The sequence below is a fragment of the Acanthopagrus latus genome, chromosome 19 (assembly GCF_904848185.1).
Source record: "Acanthopagrus latus isolate v.2019 chromosome 19, fAcaLat1.1, whole genome shotgun sequence".
Taxonomy (NCBI): Eukaryota; Metazoa; Chordata; class Actinopteri; order Spariformes; family Sparidae; genus Acanthopagrus; species Acanthopagrus latus.
In genome coordinates, this window is record NC_051057.1 from 7964175 (window position 1) to 7988975 (window position 24801).

Genomic DNA, 24801 nt, shown 5'->3' on the forward strand with positions numbered 1-24801 from the left:
GTAAATGATCCAGCAGCACATTTGCATTTGTTAATTATTACTTTAAGGGACCGTTTGCCCAAAAATCAAAAATACATATTTTTGCTCTTACCTATAGTGCTATTCATCCAGCTAGACTATTTTGGTGTTGAGTTGCTTAGTTTTGGAGATCACTGGCAGTAGAGGTCTCTGCCTTCTCTTGACATAATGGAACTAGATGGCCCTTGGCTTGTGGTGCCCAAAGTGCAAAAAAAAAAATAAAAAATACATATATATATAAAAATGTAACCCACAGACCTTATTGTCAGCAGTTTTTTACATCTGAGAACATTTTCTTTTCTACTGAACTTCCCCCCCCCTGCCAACCATGTCACCCCAAAGAAGGAAGTGTGCATCTACTTGTGGACATCAGGCTGGTGCTGACAGCGCAGGATGTAAACACTGACGGCATCTTCGGCTCAGCTGTAACAGTAGCCGGCTCAGTCGGCTAGCCTCTTGTCTATTCTGATAACTCCAAAACTGGGTGGATACTTTGAAAAACTTGGCAACTCACAGCAAAGCAGTCTAGACGGATAGATAGCGCAACAGGCCAGACCAAAAATATATAGTCTGATTTCAGGCTGAACTGGCTCTTCTTCTATTATTCTTACCAGGTGAAATACATTGAGGGAGTTTATTGTTTCTGAGGAAAATCAATCACAGGAATCCATTTACTGACCTGTAGTGGAATGGCGGCCATATTCCACCTTGCGCTAGTGCATTGTCACTTGTTCCGATGCTTTTGAAAACAGATGAAACTGCTTTAAAATTGGCAGATTTTCAGTTGACTTTGGGCAAATGATTTTGCCGCAGGCATCTGCATTCATGAGTTTAGTGACATTTTCCTTAACATCTGGCAGCGCTGGACAACATGATACATGATTACTGTATAAGGTTCAAACAAAACTGCTCTTGTTAAACCTTTCTGAAGTGTAATTTTGTGCCACAATGTTTTCAGCGAGTGCACTGAGAAACGCAGTATGTGCTGCTGTAGGGAAGCACGGGGTGTTTAATATTGGAAAGCTGGCACTTTGGCACACAGTTTATCTCTTCTGGGGATCTTAACCTCGGCAGACTCAGGTTCCTTCAGTCAGCCCGTTTCACCACAGACAGGAGACCGCGATCGGCTGATGAGGCAGACATCTTGGTCGAGGCTGGCTGGAACTCAACAGTAGCAGGGGAAGTTAAAATACACCCAGTCCTACAGAAATGAATCTATTCATCACAGAAGTCTCCTCTCTGAGTCCCTGCCTGCATCGCCGATTTTGTGACCTCTACTGTTTGCATGATCTACTGCATGCCTGCTGTTCCCAACTACTGCATGCCTACTGTGTTGACAGTTACAAACAATATTATTAAATGTTATTCAATCCAATCAAAACCGTATGCCGAGCGAAATCAATTGGGAGGAAATTGAATGAGTCACTCCATTTGCTGCCCACATGCCACAGCGATGTTAATATATTCCAAATGGATTTCTCCCTCCAACAGTCTCTTACGGCTCACATATGAGTGTACATCTGAGCCCTCAATCTGCCACAGCCCTGGAGAGGAAAGCTTTCCTACACTGAGTGATGCTTTTCATTAAACTCTACAGGAACCCTGTCGCCTGCCTGTCGGGCCAGTCCATATCCAGGTCATCAATAATGATTTCAACAACGCCAGCGTGTTGCTATGTGGTCATGTTTTGGTGGATGGTCCGTGTATCTGAAGTCGTTTGAAGAACTCGTCGTTTAAAAAAAAAAAAAACAGACGCGTTTTTCGGCTGATCTCGCTCACACAGTCACAACAGCTTCAGAAAGCTAAACACTACACTCCAAAGTGGACAATGGCGAGTCTTTTAAGACCCCACCCCCCTCCACTCAAAAATGTTTTTTTGTGGCTTATGCTTGGGTGTTTGGCCCTCACGGTGCAGAGTGACGTATGTGCAGTTTCATACTCGAAGGCTGATATCATGTTGATCCGCTGAAGGGGGAAAGTTCCTCTGTGCTCACTTTAAAGCTCAACTTAACACAAAAATACGAGCCTGCAGGATTTTGTGACATCATTAAGGTTGCAAGGCAGAAGTTGTGTCAGGACTTACACAAGTGTGATGTCGTAACTTGAAATACTTGTGTACGACTCATTGCGTATCTCATTTGGTGTCGAGCAGCACTTCCAGCAGAAATTTTTAAAATGTGCAAATTTATAGATTTTTCAATAAAAGTGAAGGAGTTTCAACAAATCTAACTTATATTAAAACCATATCAGAAAGAAATTATTTTTCAAAGCAGAGTAGTTCTCTTCTCTATGTCTTAAGCAAGTCTAGAGTGGTTCTTTATGTTTGTGTAAAGTACAGATCAGACGATTATCGGCCTGGTATCAGATATGATATCAGATTACCGATAATAAGAAGTGATTTGGTATTTATTTCAAATTGCAGATGAAACAAATTAATTTTAAAAATGCATTATATTATTAAATGTATAGTATTAACATATAAATCTGCAAAGTATCTAGTGCCTTGAGTTATCAGATAAATGTGGTGGAGTAAAATTGACGATATTTGCTTCCAAAACGTGCTGGATAAGCTCACAACAAAATGGAAATAAGTTTGAGAAGTATGATCACCTCAACATTGCACTTAAACTGTGCATAATTAAATTCCATCACTGGAGTTTTTCATTTTTACTGCCAATGTATACTGGTTCCAAATATTCCTTGATTACAAATAACTCTCATTCATATCAGGTCATTATGACTTATACAGCTTCATGCAGCCATTGTGGCCTCAGGTGGCAATTGAAACATAATGCCAAATGCTTAAACACAGTGTTACATAAGCATGGGCAGAGAAGAGTCAACAAGTTAGAAAACTGTCAGTTACACAGTTACACGTCAGTTACACAGTGAAATCCATCTAACGTTTGCAAACACGAGCTACCATAAACTACTGATCATATCAGCTCTGGGTGCGGCTGCAGCAGCATAACTCCTGAGCGGGTTCAAATAAGTTACATTTGAACTAAGAGTATACTAAGAAGCGACCTCATAGAAGGTCTCAGAGAATTGCGTCTGTAGAGGACATTACAACTGGACAATACAACTCTGATGATTTATTACATCAATAGAAGGTCACTGCCATCTTGTGGAAAGAAGATAGTTTCACATTAGATTTTATTTGGTATGCAGTTTTTACTATCGAAATAAGGACAATGTGACATTTGATGGTCTGTACAAAAAAAAGAAACATGTTTTCTCACATCTGGAGAACAGGATTTATAGGCCGGGACATCTCTGCAACACTACAGTACAACGTTATAATGCTGTTTGTCACATTTTACCCCACATTTTAAATTGCAGCTTCTTGCAATTTGGATATTGCACTAGGCCATATTGCGATTTCAAATGCTTGTGCAGCCCAAGCATACAGTCTGTTTATTCATATTTTCCCAGCACATTGCATGAATAAACAGTGTTATCTCCTATCTAAATGTCCCACTGAAGTCAGCCACAGCCCATCCTTTGGATTTAAGCCATGGATTATAAGTACCTGATATGTAGGGATGATATAGCGCCCCATCTGTCTGCACTGGGACCAACTGTTTAATGGTGGAGCCAGTTGCAAAAACATAGAGGAGGCTCTGTGGAAACTATTGCTCAATGCACCTCTTTCAAAGAAAATTTATACTGCTCATAAAATGCTTCCAAATGTTTTTTTTGCCAATGTCCTCTCATCTCAAGTCCAGTAACATCTTAAATGTAAAGAAAAAAATGCAGTTATTTCATCATCATCATAATGTTTATTTATTCATGACAGCACAGTCTTGATTAAGAATTTACTTCACATAGTGGCCCATAAACCAAAGGTATAAACACACTAGGAAAAGCAGTCCAAGAGACTGGATGACTAAAACACAGCTTGGCTAATGTTCCTTTCTCTCTCCATTTGCTTTTCTCATCAGTGCACCTTTTTTAAGTCTCGATCACAGTTTCACTGTCTAGTACCTGTTTCATGTCATTTTACCACTGTACTCATTCTCTTTTATCTTTTCTCCATACAAAACGTGGCATTTTTACAAGGGATATGCAATCTTTCTCACATTTGTTCAGATAAAATAAAAACCTCTCTCAGGTCAAAGTCACTTTTCGAGAAGGGTCGTGTTTGCAGTTATTTTTCAAATGCTCTTCAAGGTTTTCCTCTTGATAATGGGTTGATTTTTTGCTACATCTCAAGAAAAGAAAATAATGTTTCCTAGAGATAACAAGATAATTTATCACAAGAAAATAAAAGGTGAGTAATTGAATTGTGTAAGAAAGTAAGACTGAAAGATCTGATGTGTTGATCAATAATGGGCATGGACACCATCTATGCAAACTGACATATGGCACGCTCCATCTCTGACATTAAGAGTAATAAGAGGATGTTTTATTGTGATAACAGGTCACTTGTTATTTTTCAGTGTAAGGAAAATAATTATCTCACTACCTTAAGCTAAGTGCATTAAAAAACAGTTGCAAGCACAGCCACTCTCTGCTTCCCTACACTTCCTCTGCTGTGCATTTCATCTTCTTGTCTTTCACAACTCCCCACTCCTCACTCAGCCTCTCTGTGTAACCCATGCGCTATGTTAGCAGTAGATGTGGCAACCGTAGCACTTTGGCAAAAACATCACATTTGCCACACATCACATGCTTTGTCATATAGCTGCAGGGCACCCCGTCCAGCCAGCCCTGTCATACCTCCCCTGCTTTAGGATCCATAAGAAGAATTCTTTAAGGCAGTTTGGTCCTGGAGGGTCTCATAAAGGCAGTTTATCAGGGCCCGGTTGGTCGTTTTGCTGCAGCGTCCTCTCGCAGTAACACCACTAGTGGTCTGGGACACTGGCGTTCAGAAGACTCCATATTATTAGTGCCTTGGCTAACGGTCACCAGCAGTTTACACTTATTTCAGGTACCTTGGGTCTACGTCCTGGTGGGCATCAGGGCTGCTGGGTTACCTCTTGTTGGATGAGCGGACCTGGTGTCTCATCCAACCTGTTGGTGCTGATGAAGAAAGGTGTAGAGAGAGAAAATCAGACAAAAACAAGGCCAGATTATGATGCTGTTTTTGTGAGTGCTGGTGCTCCAAATTCTCCACCACAGTTCGCAGTTTATTTTAAAACTTGGACACTCACAGCGTGGTTCACCTGGCTGTCTTGGGTTGCTGGCACTGCTGCCAAAGGAAGACTGGAAGTTATGAATGGTCTCTTGAAGGATCTGCCGTTCTCGGCCCTGATGAAAGCCAACCACAGTCGTTATAAACCAGTTATCATTTTTAGACAAAGATGATACTATACTTTCACATATCACGTGTCTCCTGTATCCACCATAAATTGTTTCTTTTAGGAAATTTCCATCCTTACTTATCTCTGCTGGCTCACAATGTTAACAGTTTACTGTGACACTATTGTTGAGTTATAATGTGGAAAACTGGAAGGGGAAAAAGTACAACTATACGCACAGAGATTCCTGGAAACAACACTGGAAACATAATATATGTTTAACCAAATGCACCTTTCCAGCATTGAGCTCTGATATTGCAGCCAAGATCTGTTGTCTGGGTCCATCTGTTTTAATGCCCAGCTCCTTCAGGTCTCCATCTGTTAGAGTCAGGAATGCCTCCATGTCCACCTAACAGAAAACACAAACACCGATGAAAACACTGTATGAAACATGTGTAATAAATCACAGACATAATTTTCTAGGTTTGATATGAGCACAAAATATACTGTCCACTAAGTCTATTGCACTGTACTGCAGCTGTTCAGTTATGGCAGGGCAGCTTCCTTCACATCGAGAAGTCGTGTATCAAAACGCAATGAAACATAGGAAAAACAGACTTCGTCTGAGAAGGAAAATGTTTTTGAATTCCCCTTTGACGGGAAAGACAGAATACCTCCTGCTCCTCAAATATGGGCTGGTATTTCTCCAGGGACAGTTTCTTCAATATACCAGACAGCTCATCTGAAAAAGACAAAAAACACATAAAGCATGAGAGATAAAGCTTGTCACTCATCATCATAGAGTCTACACATACAATTAGGTTGTGTGCTTTCATGTGCATTAATTATGTCATTGTTATGGCCCATGGTTCACATACTATATCATTTCAGGCTGTGTGTGTGGTAGAGCTGGGCCATAGAATTAATATATCTGCATCTAAATTTTTGCCTTTGGCAGTGATTACAGATTTTTATTTTCAATGACTCGTCAAAGGGATTGTAATATTAAAAATCTAATTAACACAAAGTCAAAAATGTCAGTCATAACAAGTGAGGTTAAATTACTGGCTAAATGTTGTTGCGACACTGCACATTATAAATGAACAGCACTTGAAATCCTCAAAGCAAGTTATCAGGATTCATCTTCCAACACAGCTAATTGTAATAATTACTAATCATTACCATTAAAAAGTTGAGCATATCTATAAATATATGGTTTCCCCGGTCCAAAACTTGTAGCAGCAGAATCATACTTTCAGTTCAGTTCTGAATTCAACATGTTATCACCTTCATCAGTTATGGTTCCACTGCTGGAGCCACCACTGCTCTTGGAGCGAGGATGGGAAGAGGCTGAGGACAGGGAGTCTCCCGGCCCAGTAGGAGGCTTAGGTGTCGGGGAAGGAGATGGTGTCAGAGTGGGCGACGTGCTCTTAGAGGTGGAGGAATTCCCTGACTGAGGTCTCTTCTTAAGCTCCATTTTCTAAAGAGGAATAAAGGCGAGCAGTAGCACCTTATCACTGACAAGACAGGAGGTTCTCTCTTAGCGTAGGGTGTTTCACAAACCTAAAGCAATGCCAGAAATGAAACAAAAACACAGACCCTCCGCGAGTGGATGTCAGAAGCGACCATGCTGGGGTGGGAGTGGATGTCAGGAAGGCTAATATCAGGCAGTGGTAGGCCAGGTCCTGAGGGTGGCAGTGAGGGTTGGCTTTGTGTCTGACTGTGCTGTTTCTCTGGAGCTTGCACCTTCACATCAACCAGACCTGCTGCTCGCTTCCTTTGGGCAGCTATCTGAGAGAGAACACTGTCTGCACTGCCCCCTGGTGGAAGGAAAAACGGTTTAAGAATATAATCGGGTTCCCATAGCATCAGACTATGTTCATATTTGTCCGCGTTTGTAGGTACCTGAACGGTTGTGAGAGTCCCGGTTGATCCCTGCTACTCCATTTGAGCCTCCTGAGGAGTGTGGGGAGTGGTAATGGCCAGAGTTTGAAGGAGATGAGGAGGAGGGCCCTTTTGGGATGCTGGGAAACTTAATGGATCTGCTAACCACACGACTGATAGATGTCTGACATAAAAAGGAGAGAGAAGGAGGAGAGTTGATGTCAAACACATAGACGGCTTTAGGAAAAAACATCCCGAAACAAACACTCACAATATCCGAATTTCCACTGCTGTTCAGCTTCCTCTGGGGTGGCATGGGGAGACGGGGCGCCTCACTCTTTCCGTCCCTGAGTAGGCGCGAACGATCTGAGTTCCACGGTTCAAAATTAGACGGAGGCAGGAAGGGAGGGATCACTGCTTTCAGCTTGTCATTTGGCAGCCGGGTCAAGGGAGCATCATTTCTGAGCTAGAGGAGATGGAAAGCACGGTATGATTACAACACTGCTGCAAATAATAATCACAAGCTTTCCTTACACAGAACTTATTGGAATAGTGCAAAGTGCAAACTCAAAAGCTTTAATGCAGCATAAATCAAATATAAATTCAAGATTTTAGATAAATACCCAGGGCAGAAGAACAATCACTTTGCGCCAAGCTGTTTCAGCCAAGCATGCTAGCTTTCTGACATCCTACATGTAATGTATTATAATCACTGTCAGAGCTTGAAGAAATGCACACTGAAACATAATTTATAGGCAATCCATCACTCCTACCATAGTAGTGATAAGAAAGTCCTCCTTTTCTGATGATGCCCTGCAAAGACCTGAAAAATGGAAAACTAGGCATGTTTGCACATTCTTCTTACTACATCTTATAACATACAACTTCTGAGTGACATTTGTTTTAAATTCAATCATGTACACATCAAAGACAGTTATTCTCAGTTGGCCTCAGTGTATGTCTGGACAATACAGCTGACAATCAAAAGCAGTCGGTCATAAAGTCTTCTGGACTCACAAGGGGCTTTGCTTTGTTGCTTTGTACTCCATAAACCTTTAAAGAGACTTGATGTGTAAAATATTTGGATTCTCCCTTTAAGGTAATCATCAGATGTGTTAGAGACTCCGGTAATTATGCTCTAAAAATGACAATGAATTAATTGTATCACTGTGTCTCACCAGCATCTTTGCTCTTGACTGCCCAGGCAGTGCTGATGTCATTTCCTCCCAGGGCAGGGGCTTGTGCCAGCGTCCCATTAGACACGGCAGCAGGCTTCCTATTCGCCTTCATCGTGGCGTCCAGTGAAGTTTCAGCATCGTCTGGAAATGGAGCCAAGCGGTTGGATGAAAGGCCGTGCCTCAGGGTGTGAGTCAACTTGAGCCGTCGGAACCGGTTTGACATCCGACTCCACCAGGACTGGAAGGGGAGAGAAGTCAAACATGTTCGTATCAAGAAGTAGAGTAATAAAATGTGCTGTACAATTTGTTTTAGTTAAATAAGATATAAATAACTACTACATGGTGTGGATTATTTAAACCTACAGCATGATGTTTTTTTTCTTTACCTTGAGGCCTCCCTTGTCGTCAGGTGGCACAGGGACATTGTTGAGTGACTGTCGGCTTTTGGAGCGAGTCATTAAGGTTTTGCCGCGGTGTTTCGACTTGTCCTTGTCTACTTGCATACACACTGATGCTAACAGACGCACCAACTCAGTGTCTGAGAAAATTCAAAGCAGACAGAGAAAATAAGTTAAGGATTCACAGGATTCTCCAAGCATCGACTGTGTCAAGTGTTGCTGTCCATTTGCTGGAAAGACACAAAAAGGGGATTGATGAAGCAACGCCGACCAAGACGCGCGCCCATCGAGAAGTACCCCCATTCTGAGTCTCAGCCTCCCTGGTTCCTAGATGGTCCGGCCAATCCGCACCCTCACCCCTCTTCATCCACCAACCCTGTCCACTTTCCCTCACCCAACAACCCCGACCCCCTTTTCCTATCCTCTCCAAAATGTTCAACCAAATTCAAATAAACTACCTTAATGTTAAATTGTGGGGTGGTCCTGTTACCGAAATGATTGCTTTCATTATCAAGACAACTTTTCTGATTACTCAATTTTGACGATTTTAAATAATATAATATGATATAATAAAAAAAGACAAATATCTGCTATCATTCATTTCAGGAAGGTTCTGCTATTTTCACTAATGATAGACACCTGATTTCATAATCCTGCTAATCATGGCCGTATATTAGGAAGGGATTGTTTGTTCAGTCTGAGCACATTTTCTAAAAGGGATAGAAATTGATGGTAATGGGAGCACCTGGATCATTCAGCAGCATAACCAAATCAAAAGCTGTGTAGCCATTCTTCGCTCGAAGGTTGACATCAGCTCCTTGACTTAACAGATACTTCACGATGTCTTTATTTCTGGAAGGAGAGGTGTGAGAGAGAAAGTACAAGAAATTGTGTGAGAGGACTAAAGATAACGCCAGCATACACAGTGTATGTACAACATTACATTATCACATGACTTCGTAGCCCATCACATTTCCTGCTTTGATGGCCCACTACATCATCAAGTGTATCATAATAAATCCACAGCCCTGTCTTACCCGTGATAGGTGGCCTGCATTAAAGCGGTCCACCCGTGGACGCCATCTTGTTTGTCTATATCTGCATTCTTCTCAACCATCAGCTGCACCACTTCTAACTGACCGCTGACTGCCGCCATCATGAGAGGTGATGCTCCCTCCTGATTGGACGAATTCACCTGAGTCGGATCCTCCTCCAATATTTCTTTTACTAGCTGGGAATTCCCTGGGTCAACATACACACATACATGTATGGATAAATAAATATGCAGATTAATTTGGACTTTTTTGTGTTTTTCTTTTCAACAAAATCACCAGTTTATCTTACAAACAAAATACGATATACTTGGAGTTTTGATTTATCTTTTTTTAATGAATTATTCAATTGAACTCACCCAGCTTGAGGGCACTGAACACATCTGGCCTTCTTCTCTCATCGTCTGTGGAGAAAAGAGGAGGACTGAGAACAGAAGGGTTCTGAATTACTTCGAAACAACAGTCCTACTTGGCAAAAGTCCACATAGCTTGGAGTCATCTGTCAGTGTGGAGGGGTTAGGTAAATAAACAGAAACAAAATCACTGCAGAGTTCACCACTCACACAAAGCAAATTTGAACACAGAGAAAAGAACTAAGAAACAGGTCAAAGCAGAGGTCTGTAAGATACATTAAAAACATTCTGCTGTAACTGGAAAACAGAATACTTACCAGTATTTTTAAGCCCTGAGTAGTGTCTACAGGTACTCCTCTCCCTAACAACCTTCACCAATAAGGTAGGGCCATTGACTGTACATAATGACGGACAAGTGACACCTCACCAATAAAAGCCCAAATATCTTGATTAGCGCCGCCCCTTCTATGTTAACAGATGTGACATGGTTCAAACAAAAAAGGGCAGCCTATACGTGTCTGAGAGGCGAAACACAGGGCAACAAACAGTATGAAGCACCCCTGCTGCCCCTTAAGCTCACGGATTTGAGCAGCAAGTGCATCAACATCTTTATCAAAAGGATTTTTAAAGTGGAAATTGAGCCCGTGGCTCCTTTTCTTGTTATCAATGCCCCAGTCAGAGCTTTAAAAGACCAAGCAGGAAAACTGATGTAAAACTTGAACTGCTGGTGATAAGAGCTATTAAACATCAAAGAGGCAGAGAGCTAACACTGTCGGTTTCACTCTCACATCAGTGTTAATTGCAGTGCAAGACAGCTGCATTCTAGTTGCGGTAACACACACACACAGAGACAGGGATAGGTTATTATTTGTGCCAACAAGAAAGTGACAGTTCAACACATCCTGGTAAACTGTAGTTCAACATTAAAAAAGTGCTTCAACAAATTTAAAAAACTCAGACAGAAAAAACTCTCAGACCAAAACAAAATTAAATATTTAATGGCCGGGAAAACTGGTATTACCATGGAGGAAGCAAAACACGGCAGAGCCCAAGAGAAACCAACAAGCACAGCACATGAAACTGTACTGAACTTCATCCAAATCTGACTTCAAGAAATCTGATATTTATTTCTCCCACTGCTACTGCCATTCTCCCCGTCTTATCCTAAATATCTTATTCTACGCTTTGATTTTGTAACAATTCGATCTCTTTTCATATACGCATTACACAGCATTATACTATATATGCAGCATAACAATGCAGGATTATGATGTTTACAGTATAATAATGTATGAGCAAGTCATTTTTCCTACATACTTAGATTCTGATTAATTACAATTTCATCGTAAACATTGTACAACAAGCTTTGTAGAGGGAAGTCTTACCTGTCTGGGGTCTGACGGTGGTGATGGAGTCCAGGTAAGCCTTGACGTCTCGCTGTTTCAGCTGCATGGCTAGTTCAAAGGCTGTCTTGGACAGAACATTGACCCGGTCTGGGTCAGCTCCACGCTCCACCAGCTGCTGAGCCACAGCCACCTTCAAGACACACATAACTTTATACGCCAGCTGCTCCAGTATCTCAAATCGCACTTACAATAATCAAATTGTATTATCCATTCATATTGTTTATCTATTGACCCCACCTTCCCACTGAGCGTGGCCACCATCAGCGGTCCCCAGCCAGTGGTCTTCTGGGAGAAGTTGACATCAGAGCCCCACTCGAGCAGCAAGCGCACCACAGCCTCATGGCCATGCTGAGATGCCACAATCAGGGCAGTGATGTCCATGAATTCTCTGCCACCTCCTCCTGGACAGCCTTCACCTCCTCCAAAACCAGCAGCGCTGCGGAGACAGAGGGACAGAGCCAACCACAAAAGGATTAACAAAGATGACAAAGTATACATACAATTCTATTTTGTGGTAGTCTATGAGTGGGTACAGTGCCTGCATGAAAACAACCCACACCTGCAGCTGTTGTTGTTGTTGCCATTTGAGACTGCCTCTGCAGCGACAGCCAGGTGATCATAGTCATCAGCATAAGCGCCGCTCTCAAGGAGTAGCTTGACCACATGAGTGTGTCCTCCGCGGGCTGCCATAGTCAGTACGCTCGCGCCCAGCCTGTTCCGTCCATTAATTTCCGCCCCATTCTCCAGCAGGATGTGGGCAACAGTCAGGTGACCAAACCTTGGTGCAGGAGCAGAGACACAGACAGTGAAATAATCTACTTTTCCCCACTTTGCAACACTTCATCAAGCACTTTGCAAACGCTTTTCTAGTGCTCTTCTACAAACTGAATCAGCTGAGAGGGTTGAGAAGACATGGTTTTGTTACATACCTCACACAACCTAAATAAGGACTTCATTAAGTCCCTGAGGGAAAGTCTCCCTAAGTGCATCTGGCACATTTATATGCTTCATAGAAAGGCCTTAGGCAGGCGTTGAAATGCAGACCCTTGCTGTGACTCACTTTTAGACTTAAGTGGTATTCTATTTTCCTGACAATTAATTGTGCTAACTTATACTTCTTTGTGGACTATTGGGAAAAACATTTTAATAATGCTGCTGTTTAGGACAAATCCCTGTAAACTCCAAGACAGCGAGACGAAGCATGCGTAAAATAGACAGATTTTTGAATGAAGTTTGGTGTGTCATTAAACACAGTGCAATGAGCTCCCCAACCTAGCAGCCTGCATCAGCGGGGTCCAGCCGTAGTTGTTGCGGCTGTCCACAGAGGCTCCCTTTCGCAGCAGGAACCGGACCAGGTTCTCATGACCGCTGGCAGACGCGAACTGCAGGGCGGTGTTCCCCTCCTCGTCCGTGCAGTCCACCGGTACCAGAGACAACATGTCCGCGATGTTGTTGCAGTCCGACCCAGCCTCTGACCGCAGCCTGCTCTGCCGTCCGGACTCTTTCGGGGCTCCGGGCTCCAGGATGCCCCGGGCGGTCTCATAGTCCCCTTCGTCGCAGGCCCGGAAAAGGAGCAGCGAATTAGCGGGGACACCGAAATTCATCTCCTCATCCGAAGTATCGACTCACTCCGTCCCCATTCAACTTCACTGAGTCTCAACGACGATAACGGGCAACTTTTCTTCTGTCACTTGGCGGCGGCCTGTGTTTGGAATTCATGACGCACAGTAAAATGAAGTCAAATCTCCAAATGAGGGACTACTCTTGATGTTTTCAAACGCTACGCCCTCAGAAGAAATACAGTTACGGTCCAAAACTTTCGGGATTCTACAAGTTTCTACAAAACAACTTTCTGGCACCGGCAGCCACTGCCCCGGTTCCGTTACTTGTTCAGGAATCTGACCCGCAGCAATACATGGACAACACAGAGCACGACTTCCGCTTTCATCCTTCAAAAGAAAAGCCAAATGATTTATGCAAATTATGTGGATTGTGTGATTTAATTAGTTAGAAAGGACACTGTCAGCAATGTAATAATATGCACTCAATTACCATATCATTCACAAAATTGAATGTTTGGCAACCATTATTTTATATCCAAATGATGTACATTATGGTACATTTTTTACTGGAAATAGGCCTATCAGTATACTTTAATGTCAGCCTGAGTCTCCTATAGCCAGAATAAGTGATGAAGTAACTGAAACTGACAAAAACATTGTTGGTATCATCTATCAGCATCCATCCCAGCCACAGTCTGATGGGTATTTCTCTACACTGAAGCTGCTTAACAGCTCAATAAGGTTGAGATCTGGTAACTGCACTGGACACTCAATAATAAACAGAATACCAGCTGACTGCTTTTTGCCTGAATAGTTCTTGCATAGTTTGAAGCTGAGCATGGTGTTGCAAAATGGAGCGACAGCCTTCTTCAAGTTCTATATTTCTGGCCATTTTGTGTCTTAAAATGCACTCACAAATGCTGATGCTCCCAACACTCAAATAGGCTAAGTAAGGCCAGTTTTATTGCTTTTTTTTTTTTTTTTAAGAAACACAGGGGTTTTGGGCCATGCTGGTGTGATTGCACAAGGGGTTTCAAATGATCAACAGGAAACAGGATGAGAGAGACAGGAAGGATGACATGAAGCAAAGGGCCTCAGGTGCAGGTGCAGGTGCAAGCCCTGGACCACTGAGCTACTCAGGCAGCCCCACAACAACCATGGATTTGCTAACACACTAAGCCTTTGCGCCACAGGAGTCACTGTTGCTGAAAATGGTCCTTGGTACAAATGTGTAAATATTTGATTAAAAATCAGTTTTTCCATCTAAAATAATGATTTACCACATCAGTTATGTCGCAACTGTAATTCTGATCAATTCAATGTTATTCTAACAGAAAAATATTGCATTTCATTCAAAAATGAGGACATTTGTAAGTGTGCTCAAACTTTTGGGAGGTAGTGTATCAAACTGGATTTTCAAGAGCTTATTCAAATATGCTTTTTTAAATTATTATTATTCTGCAAATCTTTGCCGGATCTAGGACTATCTTGTTGTGCCTACCTTGAAACCACAAACGGGACAGCAATTGTTAACAATTGCAATTGGTACCTCACTGACATCTGGTGATCACATGTGTGAACTGCATCTCTTCATTCGTCATGTCAAATCTGGTTTTGATCATGCTTGTAATCGCTCTTCGTAATATTTGTCACGTATAAAACTGTCAGACCATAACCATCCGTACCATCGAACTGTATTATATTTAATATGTTTCAGCAATAACATGTGTATTTGATTTATTTTGCCCATCCCTACTTCACATAAGGGAAGTTTTGTTTCATCTTCGTTATGTGTCTTATTATGATTATTTCTTTCTTTATCACTTTAATCTATCTATATCTGCCGTCACACTGGTGGAGCCTGGTCACACCACTGAACTTCACTTTACCATTAATACTGTTTATTTTTATGCACAATTATGCTGATCCTGGTCGTTTATCGCTAATTGATAGTTAATTAAGTTGATAGACTGGTGGGATTGACAGTTCAAGGAGCGCTAAGCGTATACTGCCGTCGAGTGGTTACAGAGAGAACCTACAGTGCTGCTTTAAATTCAGTAGTCAAATACAGCCACTAGATGGCGCTGTTGGTTAAGGTCCGAGTTAAACACTAAAGAAGAAGCAGGAGAACCCCGGATGAACAGTACATAACCAGGAAACAGGCCTCTCTCAGCCCTTTTTCGTGAAGAGCTGACCACGTTGGTTGCTCCCATTCCTGGCTCACCGCTGTTCGCTTGAATTTTTTTCCGAATAAGTCGGTCAGGGATATTCACAATGGTATGTGCTGTTCAATTATAACAGTTTGTATTTTTCACGAAGCTTTGTATTCAGTTATTTCATAACTATACATCTTAATTTGGAAGTAAAAAGTCTACAGACTCGATTGGCTAACGTCGACAGCTCATGGTGCTGGAAGTAGACATCCCGCCACTTACTGTTTACAACCTGGTTGATTTTACTAATAAACTGCGTATTGACAACGTTAAAACCACGGAACTGCAAAAGATAGTATCTTTGACTCAACTTAGAATTCGGCATGCGTTTTAATATACCAGCAGCATTTACTTGCAGTTAAAGCTTTAATCTAGCTAACCTCAGAGCTAACATTGTCTTGCCGAAAACTGATCTTATTGTGATGTTTATGGTCGCGTAGTCTGAAGTCCGTCTGAAATCCGTCTCAATATAGAACCTGAAGTTCAGTAGAGAAATTGAAGTCAGAGGGCAAACAGTGTATGCTTCAAAACGTATTTAAATCTTAGTTTAGGCTTGTTAAATTCAGTAGTAAACGACCTACGTGCTAGCTAGCTGGTGCTGCCTTTATGTACTACACGTAATTCTCCGAAGTGTGTGATGTCGAATGAAGTTAAGTTACTATACTGACTTTTCAACTGTAAGGGTATAATATCAGTGGATTGCCATGAAGTCAATAGTCATGATTTACATCATCAATCTAACATTTTTAGGGAACTGTCCAATTCTCTTAATAGTAAAAAAAAAAAAAAAAAAAATTCCTAAGTCAATTATTTGATGACCGTTATTTCCTCACATGCAGGCTTTCAAGGACACTGGCAAGGCACCTGTTGAGACCGAGGTCGCCATTCACCGCATCCGCATCACCCTTACCAGCCGCAATGTCAAATCTCTGGAGAAGGGTGAGTTGGCTCAATGCTGTTAATGATGGGATGTTACAGACCTGAGCTATGAGGATACAATTACTACCTGATGAACCCTGACGACTGTATACGCTATTCTGAGCCATGGCTTGTAAAAGTAGTATGGTGTGAGCGCTGGTTGCTTTTTGTTAAGGTCTTTGTCTTTTTCATGTTCCTCAGTCTGCGCTGACCTGATCCGTGGGGCTAAGGAGAAGAACCTGAAGGTGAAGGGACCCGTCCGCATGCCAACCAAGGTACTGAAGTACATTCACTGTAATGGCTTTTCTTATTGGATTCCCCTCTATTGAAACAGTGACAAATGTTTTGTTGTACACAGATATTTATGAACAGTACTAGCAAAGACGGACAATTTTTAACACTGAATAGTCTGTCAAAGTAACATAACCTCCCTTAGAGGTGCTGATGTGTTTAACACATTTTTAGCAGCTATGAACATGCTTTTACGGTATTATGTGAAATGACTTTCAAGCTAAGTCTGCTTTTTCTGCCTTTTTTTCAGACTCTGCGCATCACCACCAGGAAGACTCCCTGTGGTGAAGGATCCAAAACCTGGGATCGCTTCCAGATGAGGATCCACAAGCGCCTGATCGATCTGCACAGCCCATCTGAGATTGTCAAGCAGATCACCTCCATCAGCATTGAACCAGGTGTAGAGGTTGAGGTTACCATCGCTGACGCATAAATGATGCGGATGATTTGAATAAAGAAAAGAATAAGAAAACTCTGATGTGGTTATCATTGACTGGGCTCTGAAAATGGGAAGCATGAACATTTTTTTGTTACAGGGTTCTTGAAAATGTACCAACAACCATTAAACTTAATTTGTAAAATTGCAGTTAACACTTTGGGGGATTGGGGATTGAAGGAACATAAGCAGATGGACTCAACATCTGTTAATGGATCAAAACTGAGGACGTTGTCCAAAATTCTCACTAAAATGCATGATGTAGGATTGTAACACTTGAGAAAGCAGCTCAATCAAATAGTGGGTGGCCATTTTTTTTTTTTTTTTTTTAAATTACAGCTAAATGCATCATGGTTGTCACTGTAGTACAACAGTGCCTCACAGAGGTGTTTTGTGTGGATATCTAAAAACTACAACTTTTTGGAGTTGCATTTCCATGAGCAAGGTTCATATAAAATTCATCCAATAGTAAGAAAATGTGTCTTTCCCATTTGTAGACAAAACAGTTTAATATATTAATGGAGTAGGTGCAGTGTGTCAAACATTTGGCCATACTTGCACCAGAAAAGCATACTACTGAAAGAGGACTCACTGCTTATACTGTATTATATGTTTAAAATCAAACTCTGCTTTAACCCAGAAAGAATGGTTACACATTTCATTTCATTCTCACTGTTACTCAGAAACACACTAACCAATTACAATGACATTTACAGTATATACATTTTACAGTAATACTGAATACCATAACATAACACAAGTAAAGAGTTAGTTACACAGCCATAACTAAAGTCTGCTTATATTAGCAAAGACGGACTCTTTAAGCTATGGACATATGAGACAAAGGCTGTAGCAGCTAAACTCCTAGATATATATGGAATCAAGCAATAATTTGTTCATTGCTAATAAAAGTGAACTTTCCATTTCAAGGAAGAAGAATGCTTTAGGAGTGGGACATAATATAGGCTTATTTGAGGGAGTAAACTCAGTAGAGCTGGTGTAGAGTTCTCTGATCTGGTTGGTCATTCTCTGTGATTTGCTTGACTTCACCTGCTTTCAATTAGAATTGATTACAAGCTCCCCCTGGCATTCAGCGGAGGATGAGCCGACTCACATGAAGGTGAAATAAGTCAGTTTTAAAGGTCAGAATTTCATGCGTATAATCTATCATCTAGACTGTTAAATCTGCATAATTGCAGATAGTCAATTACAGCTTTGGGACAGATAAAGAAATTGCACTTGAATTAATAGACATTTTGGAGATTCCTTTCCTCAAGATGAGTACAACTATTGATTTAACCACTGAAGAGAGCAACTATATGGAGCCTGTTGACATGGACTTGACTTGGAATGGTCCTGCTGTCACAACTTCATCCCAGCAGGTGATCTGTGTTCCCACTATTTTGTTCTCACCAAACCATAAAACAGTTCAGATTCCAGTTTGAACTCACCAAATAATGCCAATACTGCTGAGAAAGCAGGCATGTGGCTGTTGAGTTTACTTGCCTCTGTCATTAGCTGTTCAAACGGGCTGCAATAAATCCCTGAACTCAGTGAGCCGATGTTGAGTTTGTAGGCTGATGGTTGTCGTCCGTGTTTGAAGAATGAAATGCCAGGTGTTGCTGAGCAGCAGACCATGAGAGTTTACCTCCGAGTCAGGCCCTTCTCAAGAGAGGAGCTCGCCGACAATGAAGATCAGGTACAGTGCAGTAGTGAAAGGTCAAATGGTAGAAAGTCATGCCGGTGAATGGGACAACTAGGTTTTCAACTTGCAAAGAAGCTGATTATTCTTATTTCTGTCAGTGTTGCATTTTATGTACATTGTAAATCTGACTTCCACCAATGTAAGGGACCGTATGAAAAGTACATATAAATGCTTATAAGTTGAGTGACGGCACAAGTTTTTGAAAATACACCTTTTTAAATTAATTTTCAAACGGCCCCTCTGTGTAGACAAACAAACCACAATTGCTCCAGCATCCCACTTGTAGAATTGATGCTTATGGCTTGACAGCTTTCCCCTCTTTTGTTCCCCTCAGGGTTGTGTGGTGATCGAAAACAGCCAGGCAGTGACACTGAATGCACCAAAGGGTTCTGCCACCATGAAGAGCAGTGAGAAAGGCGTCGGCATGTCACTCCACAAATTCTCCTTCTCACAGGTCTTCAACTTTTTGACATTTTTGTAGCACTGCTTATATAGCTGCCAGGACACGTGTTGGAAGACCGACTGAGCAACTTTGTGTTGGCTTTTTAGATTTTTGGACCAGAGAAGACGCAATCTGAGCTATTTGAGGATACTGTCAAAAGCCAAATGTATGATTTCTTGGATGGGAAGAATGCGCTGATATTCAGCTACGGTGTAACCAATGCTGGGAAAACCTACACAATCCAAGGTAAACACGAAAGAGACAACATTTTAATATTGAGCGCCTGTCCTGTTGATTTCCTCTGCCAGCCTAAGTATGCTGTGAAATGCTTTTTTCTTTAGGAACTCCAAAAGAGCCGGGGATACTCCCCCGAGTGCTGGACGCCACCTTTCACCACATCGCAGGCCATCAGTATGAGGCTATGGACCTGAAGCCATACCTCAGGAATGATGCACAGTATCTGGACCCTGACCAAGTCAAGCAGGAGAGAAGTGCTAAAGCTGCTATTTTTGCTTCAGTCAAAGAAGTGAGGGGAAAAACTTGATGTTTCCTCAGGCAGTGTAGAAAATATTGCTGCAGTGACACACTGTTAACTTCGATGCTGTCTGCAGGTAATGCATATTTCTCCCCCCCCCCATCTAGGACTGTGATCCTCTCAGAGCCAGTGGTGGTGTAGAGTCGTTGTCCTCTTCCACCGCCTCCCTCTCATCCTCTTCTTTGTCCCAGGAACAAACTGGTAGCCCTTATTCATTGTACACTCTGAAAATATAATAAATGCTGAATGTTGAAACTGCAGGATCTTCCTCGGATCTTTCCATTTCACTCTTTGGCCTTTGTTGTCCTCTGTATTTCTCTTTTAGTGTTGGCAAGCAACCCAGCAGAAGCAGGCAGCAGCCAGTTTACACTATGGGTGGCGTTCTTTGAAATCTACAATGAGTGCGTGTACGATCTGCTTCAGTCTTCCCTGTGCACCAAGTCCAAGAAACGGGCTTCTCTGAGAGTGTGTGACGACGGTGCTGGAAACGCTTACGTCAAAGGTGGCAGGCTGTCTTCATTGCGAGGAGTTGGTAGAAAGTCCTAAGGCTTAAACTTGAATTGCAATGTGTGTTTTATTTTTTTATTTCAGATCTCAGGTGGATCAACATCCAGACCCTGGGTGAAGCCTGCAAACTCCTACAGTTTGGGAACAAAAACAGAAGCGCAGCAGCCACGAAGATGAACCAGTCGTCGAGCAGAAGGCAAACTTTAATGTCCCACTTCTTAACACGGTGTCATTTTCTGTTCTCAAACCTCACGCCAGCTTTCCTTAACAGCCACAGCATATTTACAATGAAGCTACTGAAGATCGACGGCGGCGCAGTTAAATGGGTCTCAGAGTAAGTGTCTCATCATTAATGTGTAAACTATAATTTTAGTTTTGTTTTGTTTTTTTTCTTACCTGCTCATAGTCAAGTAGTTGTCCAGTGAGAGAAGGACATGATTGTGATAAAGAACTGAGTCTTGCTGACCTACGGTAGCTCCAGCACCATGAAACGACCACTAATGCAGAGAATAACTGACTGAATTGCATCTCTCAGGTTTTCCCTGTGTGACCTGGCTGGCTCGGAACGATGCAACAAAACCAAGACGTTTGGAGAGAGGCTGAAGGAGGCAGGGAACATAAACAACTCCCTGCTCATTTTGGGGAAGTGCATCACTGCCCTGCGCAACAATCAGACTGACCGGTACAGTGGGTTGGATAAAGTGTATATTTGGCAGGATTTTGCAATGCTTTGAGCCTTCAGTTACATGGCTGGACATGACCCTTAATCATGTATATGCTTCTGCACTGTGAAACTCCTCTTGTCCTCTGTTGTTGCTGTTGATCAGAATGAAGAACAGCTACATCCCTTTCAGAGAGAGTAAGCTCACCAAGCTCTTCCAGGCTGTTTTCTGCGGCAAAGGAAAAGCGTCGATGATCGTCAACATTAACCAGTGTGCCTCCACCTACGACGAGACCCTCCATGTCATGAAATTCTCCGCTGTTGCCAAACAGGTCGGTCTTGAGTGCTTGATGATGTGAGAGGATGCATCATTTAGCTGCGAGACCTCTCCGACATCACTAATCTTACCTTTTTTTTGTTTTTTGTTTTCTCTAGGTGGTGCAGGTGATCCCGGACAAGCCTCTGGAATCTCTGGCTCCCTGTTTGGTTGGCCGGGATGGCAAACCCTTATTGAGGAATGGGGGGATTGACAGCCAGGCGCTGGAGAGCTACCTGTCTGAGGAGGAGCTGCTGGATGAGGAAGAAGAGGCTGACATGTCTTTGCTGCCCCAGAATGTACAACCGCTGCTCAATATCCCTTTCAAACATTGTTTCACAAATGTATTTGAGATACAGTACGTCAGACTTCCCCAGTTGTATCTGTATTATCAAGATCGGCACCATGCATTTTATTTTAGATAGCTAAAAGAAGACGTCCTAGCCACGACACATTAAGCTATTTTTCCTCTGCCAAGGAGGTATTTTTATCACTCTGTTGGTTGGTTGATGCTTGGACGGTTTGTAGCAAGAATACATCAACTACTGAACTGATTTCTATGGGACTTGGGGATCCAGCGATTTCATTCTGTTTCTTTAACATTGTGCAATATAACACTGTGAACAGGCTGTAGCTGGCATTCAGCTCAAAGCATCCAATGCTTAAATATTGCCTCAGAGCAAAAGCCATAACTTTAAGCTTCGACATTTTATGCAGTAAATTGTTTGTCAATACAGTAACTTGGGGATCGCTCACAGTAGCCTTTTCTCATTACAAGATTCACTGTGTGGATTGTTGTGATGTCTTGTAAGTATTTTTTAACTTTAACTCTTCCAGGAACTCATGAATGTGATTGAGAGTCTGCGAACAAAACTCCTGGCTGAGCGAAGAAAAAACCTGGTTCAGGAAATGGAGATTCGTAAGGAAATGGGAGACGCAATGTTACAGCAGATCATGGAGAGTGAAGAGCTGCGCAGGTAGGCTTTTTTTTTAAAATTTATTTTAGGAATTAGGGTTGTTTGAAGGGTTCCCGATCTGATGACTTTCCAGTGTCGCCCTTCTTTTTTTAAGGAGGCGAAATAATGGTAATAAGATAAGGGTGAAATCTGGTTCGCCCCCAAATGTAGGCCTCTCCCCAGTGTTTTATTTTGCATGAAATAAAATTGCTTTGCCTTGAAATTTATGAGGATGCAAAAAGGTTGGCGAAGGTGCTGCTACAATATTTGTTGTATCGGAACTGCACTGAAGGCTTTTGTTGATGGAAAAGATGTTTTCACTCTTGATCCTCTCCCCTGGTGCAACATGTGGTTAACTGTTCTGATTGGTTAAAGTTAGCCCAAGATAGATGCAGTCACCTACATAGTAATTTTTGCTCATAGTACATGCCCTTTTCTCAACTGTTTCCAAGGATTATTTTTCAGATGGTTGTGTATCGCAATCCGGCGTCTCTAGTAAATGACACGTACAACGTACATAGGACTATGCTTAAAACTTGCATAAATAAATTAATAAAGCTCCTGAAATAAACCTGTTTATTGACGTAAAAATGAAACCAAACTTGATTAATGACATTTTGCTTTCACTGTTTAGTCGACAGATAGAAGAGCTGAAGGAGAGCTACCAAGAGAAGATGGAGAACACCTTTGAGATGTACAAGGATGCTATCAAGGAGCACGCCTACCAGAGTGCCATGAACAATCTGGAAGATGACTATGTACCTCTGGATGAGTTCATTGCAGAACAAGAGAAAGTGGAGGTAGGTGTTTTAATCAGCTGTTAACAGGTCTGAAAAATCAGTTGTTTTAGTGGCCCTTAAAGTTGACACAATTTGTACCCATGCCAGACCTTGGACTGGGTTCATACACATGCTTGTACGTACTGTACTGTTAAATCCTGATAAACTTCATTCAGTTATTGTATTGTAAATAGTCAAAACTGGCTTTGTAGTGTTGTGGTATAGATTTTTCAGATTTTTGTTGTTAAAACTTAAAATCTCTTCCCTTACCGACTGTAGGCTCTGAAACGCAGAGTGTCAGAGTTGGAGACCTTAACATCTAGAGGAGGAGAGTGTGCAGCTCCAGCAGTGAACCAGTCGTGCCAGACTCAACCATGTAAAACGATGGAAAAAGCAGGTCAGCACACTGTACAGACATGGCTCAGCGTCTTCCTCTTTCAGGAAACGCCATCTTTGATGGATACAGACAACTTTGTTTGAAATCTGTCATAATGCTAAGCTGTAAGTTGTCCAGTCTGCTCACTAGAACAAGTAAAAAAAAACAACTTTTTTTTAAAAAGTGACTCCGCTCATTTTTTTTCCCCACAGCTGATGATCGTTTCAAATGGATTTACAAAGAAAAATGCGCCATAGAGAGGATGTGTGAGGACAAACAACAGGTAGGAAGAACATAATTAAAATGGTGCATCTTAATCAAATGTCTGCTTGTGTGATGACTTGCTCACGTTCACATTTAATGTTTGGTCCAGTTGATTTTGTCCTTGGAGAAAAGGCTGATGGATCTCAGTGACACATTGGAGAAGGTCAGAGATGGCTTCATGGAGAAATCTGCTGATCTGGAGGCTCTGCAGATGAAGGCTGATGATCAGGTTAGGCAATTCAGATGTCACAAAAAAAATCTAATTTAAAAACATACTTATGGCTTTAAGAATAATATAATTTGAGCAGATGCAGGCATGTTGGACAAACCTGTCTTCAAGGGAAATTATTGTTGCATGTAGATTTAATGTTTATACATTAATTTTGTGGGTTTTTTTTTTTGTTTGTTTTTTGTTTTTTTTCCCATCAAGACAAAATCTATGGAGGAAATCCTTCTGCAGAACATTGATAAGGACAGGGAGATTGCCTCGCTAAAGGCAGAAGTTGCCACGCTCTCCCAGAAGTCCCCTGTGCAGCCCAAAGCCAAGCGAGGCCTGCTCGCCAACATCAGGGAAGCGGTAACTTCTCCGCGGAAGTGTACGCCCTCCCGAACCCTCAGGAAAACTCTTAAGTCTACACCACGCTGAAAATCCCAGAGACTTGGGGAGAGAGAGTTTGGGTTTTTAAAAGCTTATCTTGGACAGTTTTTTTACTTGGGTTAAAAGTGATAAATTATTTATTTTATTAGGTGTGTCTTGCTATGTTTTTGGGTTAGGGTTTGTTTTTTAATAAAAATGGAACAGCTCAAACGTCTAGGCCTGAAGTAACTTCTCTTTCTTATTGACAAGATTAGTCCCTCTGTTATACTGTAAGCATCACTAGTATGACGTCATATCATGGTCACAGCACATGCACATATAGTGTCTTTTCTTATATTGTGCTGTTTTCACCATACAGAAACCTTTTTATACATGCATTACATACACTGCTATAGACATGTCACGGCAGGGAATTCATGCTTGGAACGCTGAACCTTATATCAACCTGGTCAAGCGAGGCCATCCATTATCTAGAGCCCGAGGGGAAGTAAACCACAAAAGAGCCCAATAGGACAAAGCGACCATCTACAACTTTCAATCCCTTCAAAAAAAAAACCCCAAAACATTGCTTTGTAATTACCTCAATATTCTATCTATACGATCAATAAGTAAAATCCTCCATTCTAAATCAATGCAATTATTTTAAAAAAGCATATTTTCACCGTCAATAAAAAAAAAAATGTGTGTATCATATTGTCTTTTTACAGTAG

At 41.8% G+C, this 24801-nt stretch overlaps 3 protein-coding genes and 1 non-coding gene across 14 annotated transcripts; 3 read left to right on the plus strand and 1 right to left on the minus strand.

The window, feature by feature from the left end:
* Positions 1-3780: 3780 nt before the first annotated feature.
* LOC119008556 (ankyrin repeat and SAM domain-containing protein 6-like) lies at positions 3781-18476 on the minus strand. 5 transcript variants are annotated; one of them, XM_037078991.1, is made up of 19 exons: positions 12805-13853; positions 12092-12310; positions 11770-11968; positions 11512-11662; positions 10133-10177; positions 9759-9963; positions 9467-9573; positions 8710-8861; positions 8324-8561; positions 7919-7968; positions 7417-7611; positions 7167-7329; positions 6861-7081; positions 6549-6741; positions 5936-6003; positions 5554-5670; positions 5187-5271; positions 4956-5043; positions 3781-4881 (listed from the first exon to the last, which is right to left on the minus strand). In XM_037078991.1, exons 1-18 carry the CDS (start codon positions 13134-13136, stop codon positions 4994-4996), a joined length of 2790 nt encoding a protein of 929 aa, XP_036934886.1. In that variant the 5' UTR covers positions 13137-13853; the 3' UTR covers positions 3781-4881; positions 4956-4993. The 5 variants fall into 5 exon arrangements, with proteins under 5 accessions (XP_036934886.1, XP_036934884.1, XP_036934887.1 ...); XM_037078989.1 differs by having other exon boundaries at positions 5175-5271; positions 12805-13851; XM_037078992.1 differs by lacking the exon at positions 12805-13853 and adding an exon at positions 18459-18476 and having other exon boundaries at positions 3781-5043; positions 5175-5271.
* Positions 15213-16991, plus strand: rps20 (ribosomal protein S20). Its single transcript, XM_037079003.1, has 4 exons — positions 15213-15371; positions 16147-16246; positions 16427-16500; positions 16767-16991. The coding sequence occupies exons 1-4, from the start codon at positions 15369-15371 to the stop codon at positions 16947-16949; spliced, it is 360 nt and encodes a 119-aa protein (XP_036934898.1). The 5' UTR covers positions 15213-15368; the 3' UTR covers positions 16950-16991.
* On the plus strand, positions 16289-16355 carry LOC119009164. Its single transcript, XR_005071651.1, has one exon. It is a non-coding gene; the product is annotated as a small nucleolar RNA U54 (small nucleolar RNA).
* On the plus strand, positions 17944-24307 carry zgc:56231 (uncharacterized protein LOC406257 homolog). Of its 7 annotated transcripts, none has more exons than XM_037078995.1 (19): positions 17944-18094; positions 18204-18334; positions 18529-18651; positions 18992-19111; positions 19207-19345; positions 19441-19625; positions 19742-19835; positions 19960-20136; positions 20226-20337; positions 20413-20475; positions 20677-20823; positions 20969-21134; positions 21238-21417; positions 21956-22095; positions 22709-22874; positions 23133-23250; positions 23442-23512; positions 23603-23722; positions 23924-24307. In XM_037078995.1, the coding sequence occupies exons 2-19, from the start codon at positions 18230-18232 to the stop codon at positions 24137-24139; spliced, it is 2442 nt and encodes an 813-aa protein (XP_036934890.1). In that variant the 5' UTR covers positions 17944-18094; positions 18204-18229; the 3' UTR covers positions 24140-24307. The 7 variants fall into 7 exon arrangements, with proteins under 7 accessions (XP_036934890.1, XP_036934893.1, XP_036934891.1 ...); XM_037078998.1 differs by having other exon boundaries at positions 18556-18651; XM_037078996.1 differs by having other exon boundaries at positions 17975-18072.
* The last annotated feature ends 494 nt before the right edge of the window (positions 24308-24801 follow it).

What these genes read in the sequence shown, in the direction of transcription:
- zgc:56231 (XM_037078995.1), top strand. Translation starts at nt 18,230, where the DNA reads ATGAGTACAACTATTGATTTAACCACTGAAGAGAGCAACTATATGGAG. An exon ending in GAAAACCTACACAATCCAAG is followed by an intron (nt 19,346 to 19,440) that starts GTAAACACGAAA and finishes TTTTTTCTTTAG; the next exon opens with GAACTCCAAAAGAGCCGGGG. An exon ending in GAGAGTGAAGAGCTGCGCAG is followed by an intron (nt 22,096 to 22,708) that starts GTAGGCTTTTTT and finishes TTCACTGTTTAG; the next exon opens with TCGACAGATAGAAGAGCTGA.
- LOC119008556 (XM_037078989.1), bottom strand. Translation starts at nt 13,136, where the DNA reads ATGAATTTCGGTGTCCCCGCTAATTCGCTGCTCCTTTTCCGGGCCTGC. An exon ending in GTTCAGTGCCCTCAAGCTGG is followed by an intron (nt 9,964 to 10,132) that starts GTGAGTTCAATT and finishes ATGTTGACCCAG; the next exon opens with GGAATTCCCAGCTAGTAAAA. An exon ending in ATGCAGGCCACCTATCACGG is followed by an intron (nt 9,574 to 9,758) that starts GTAAGACAGGGC and finishes CTCTCCTTCCAG; the next exon opens with AAATAAAGACATCGTGAAGT.
- rps20 (XM_037079003.1), top strand. An exon ending in TGTCAAATCTCTGGAGAAGG is followed by an intron (nt 16,247 to 16,426) that starts GTGAGTTGGCTC and finishes CATGTTCCTCAG; the next exon opens with TCTGCGCTGACCTGATCCGT. An exon ending in CCGTCCGCATGCCAACCAAG is followed by an intron (nt 16,501 to 16,766) that starts GTACTGAAGTAC and finishes CCTTTTTTTCAG; the next exon opens with ACTCTGCGCATCACCACCAG.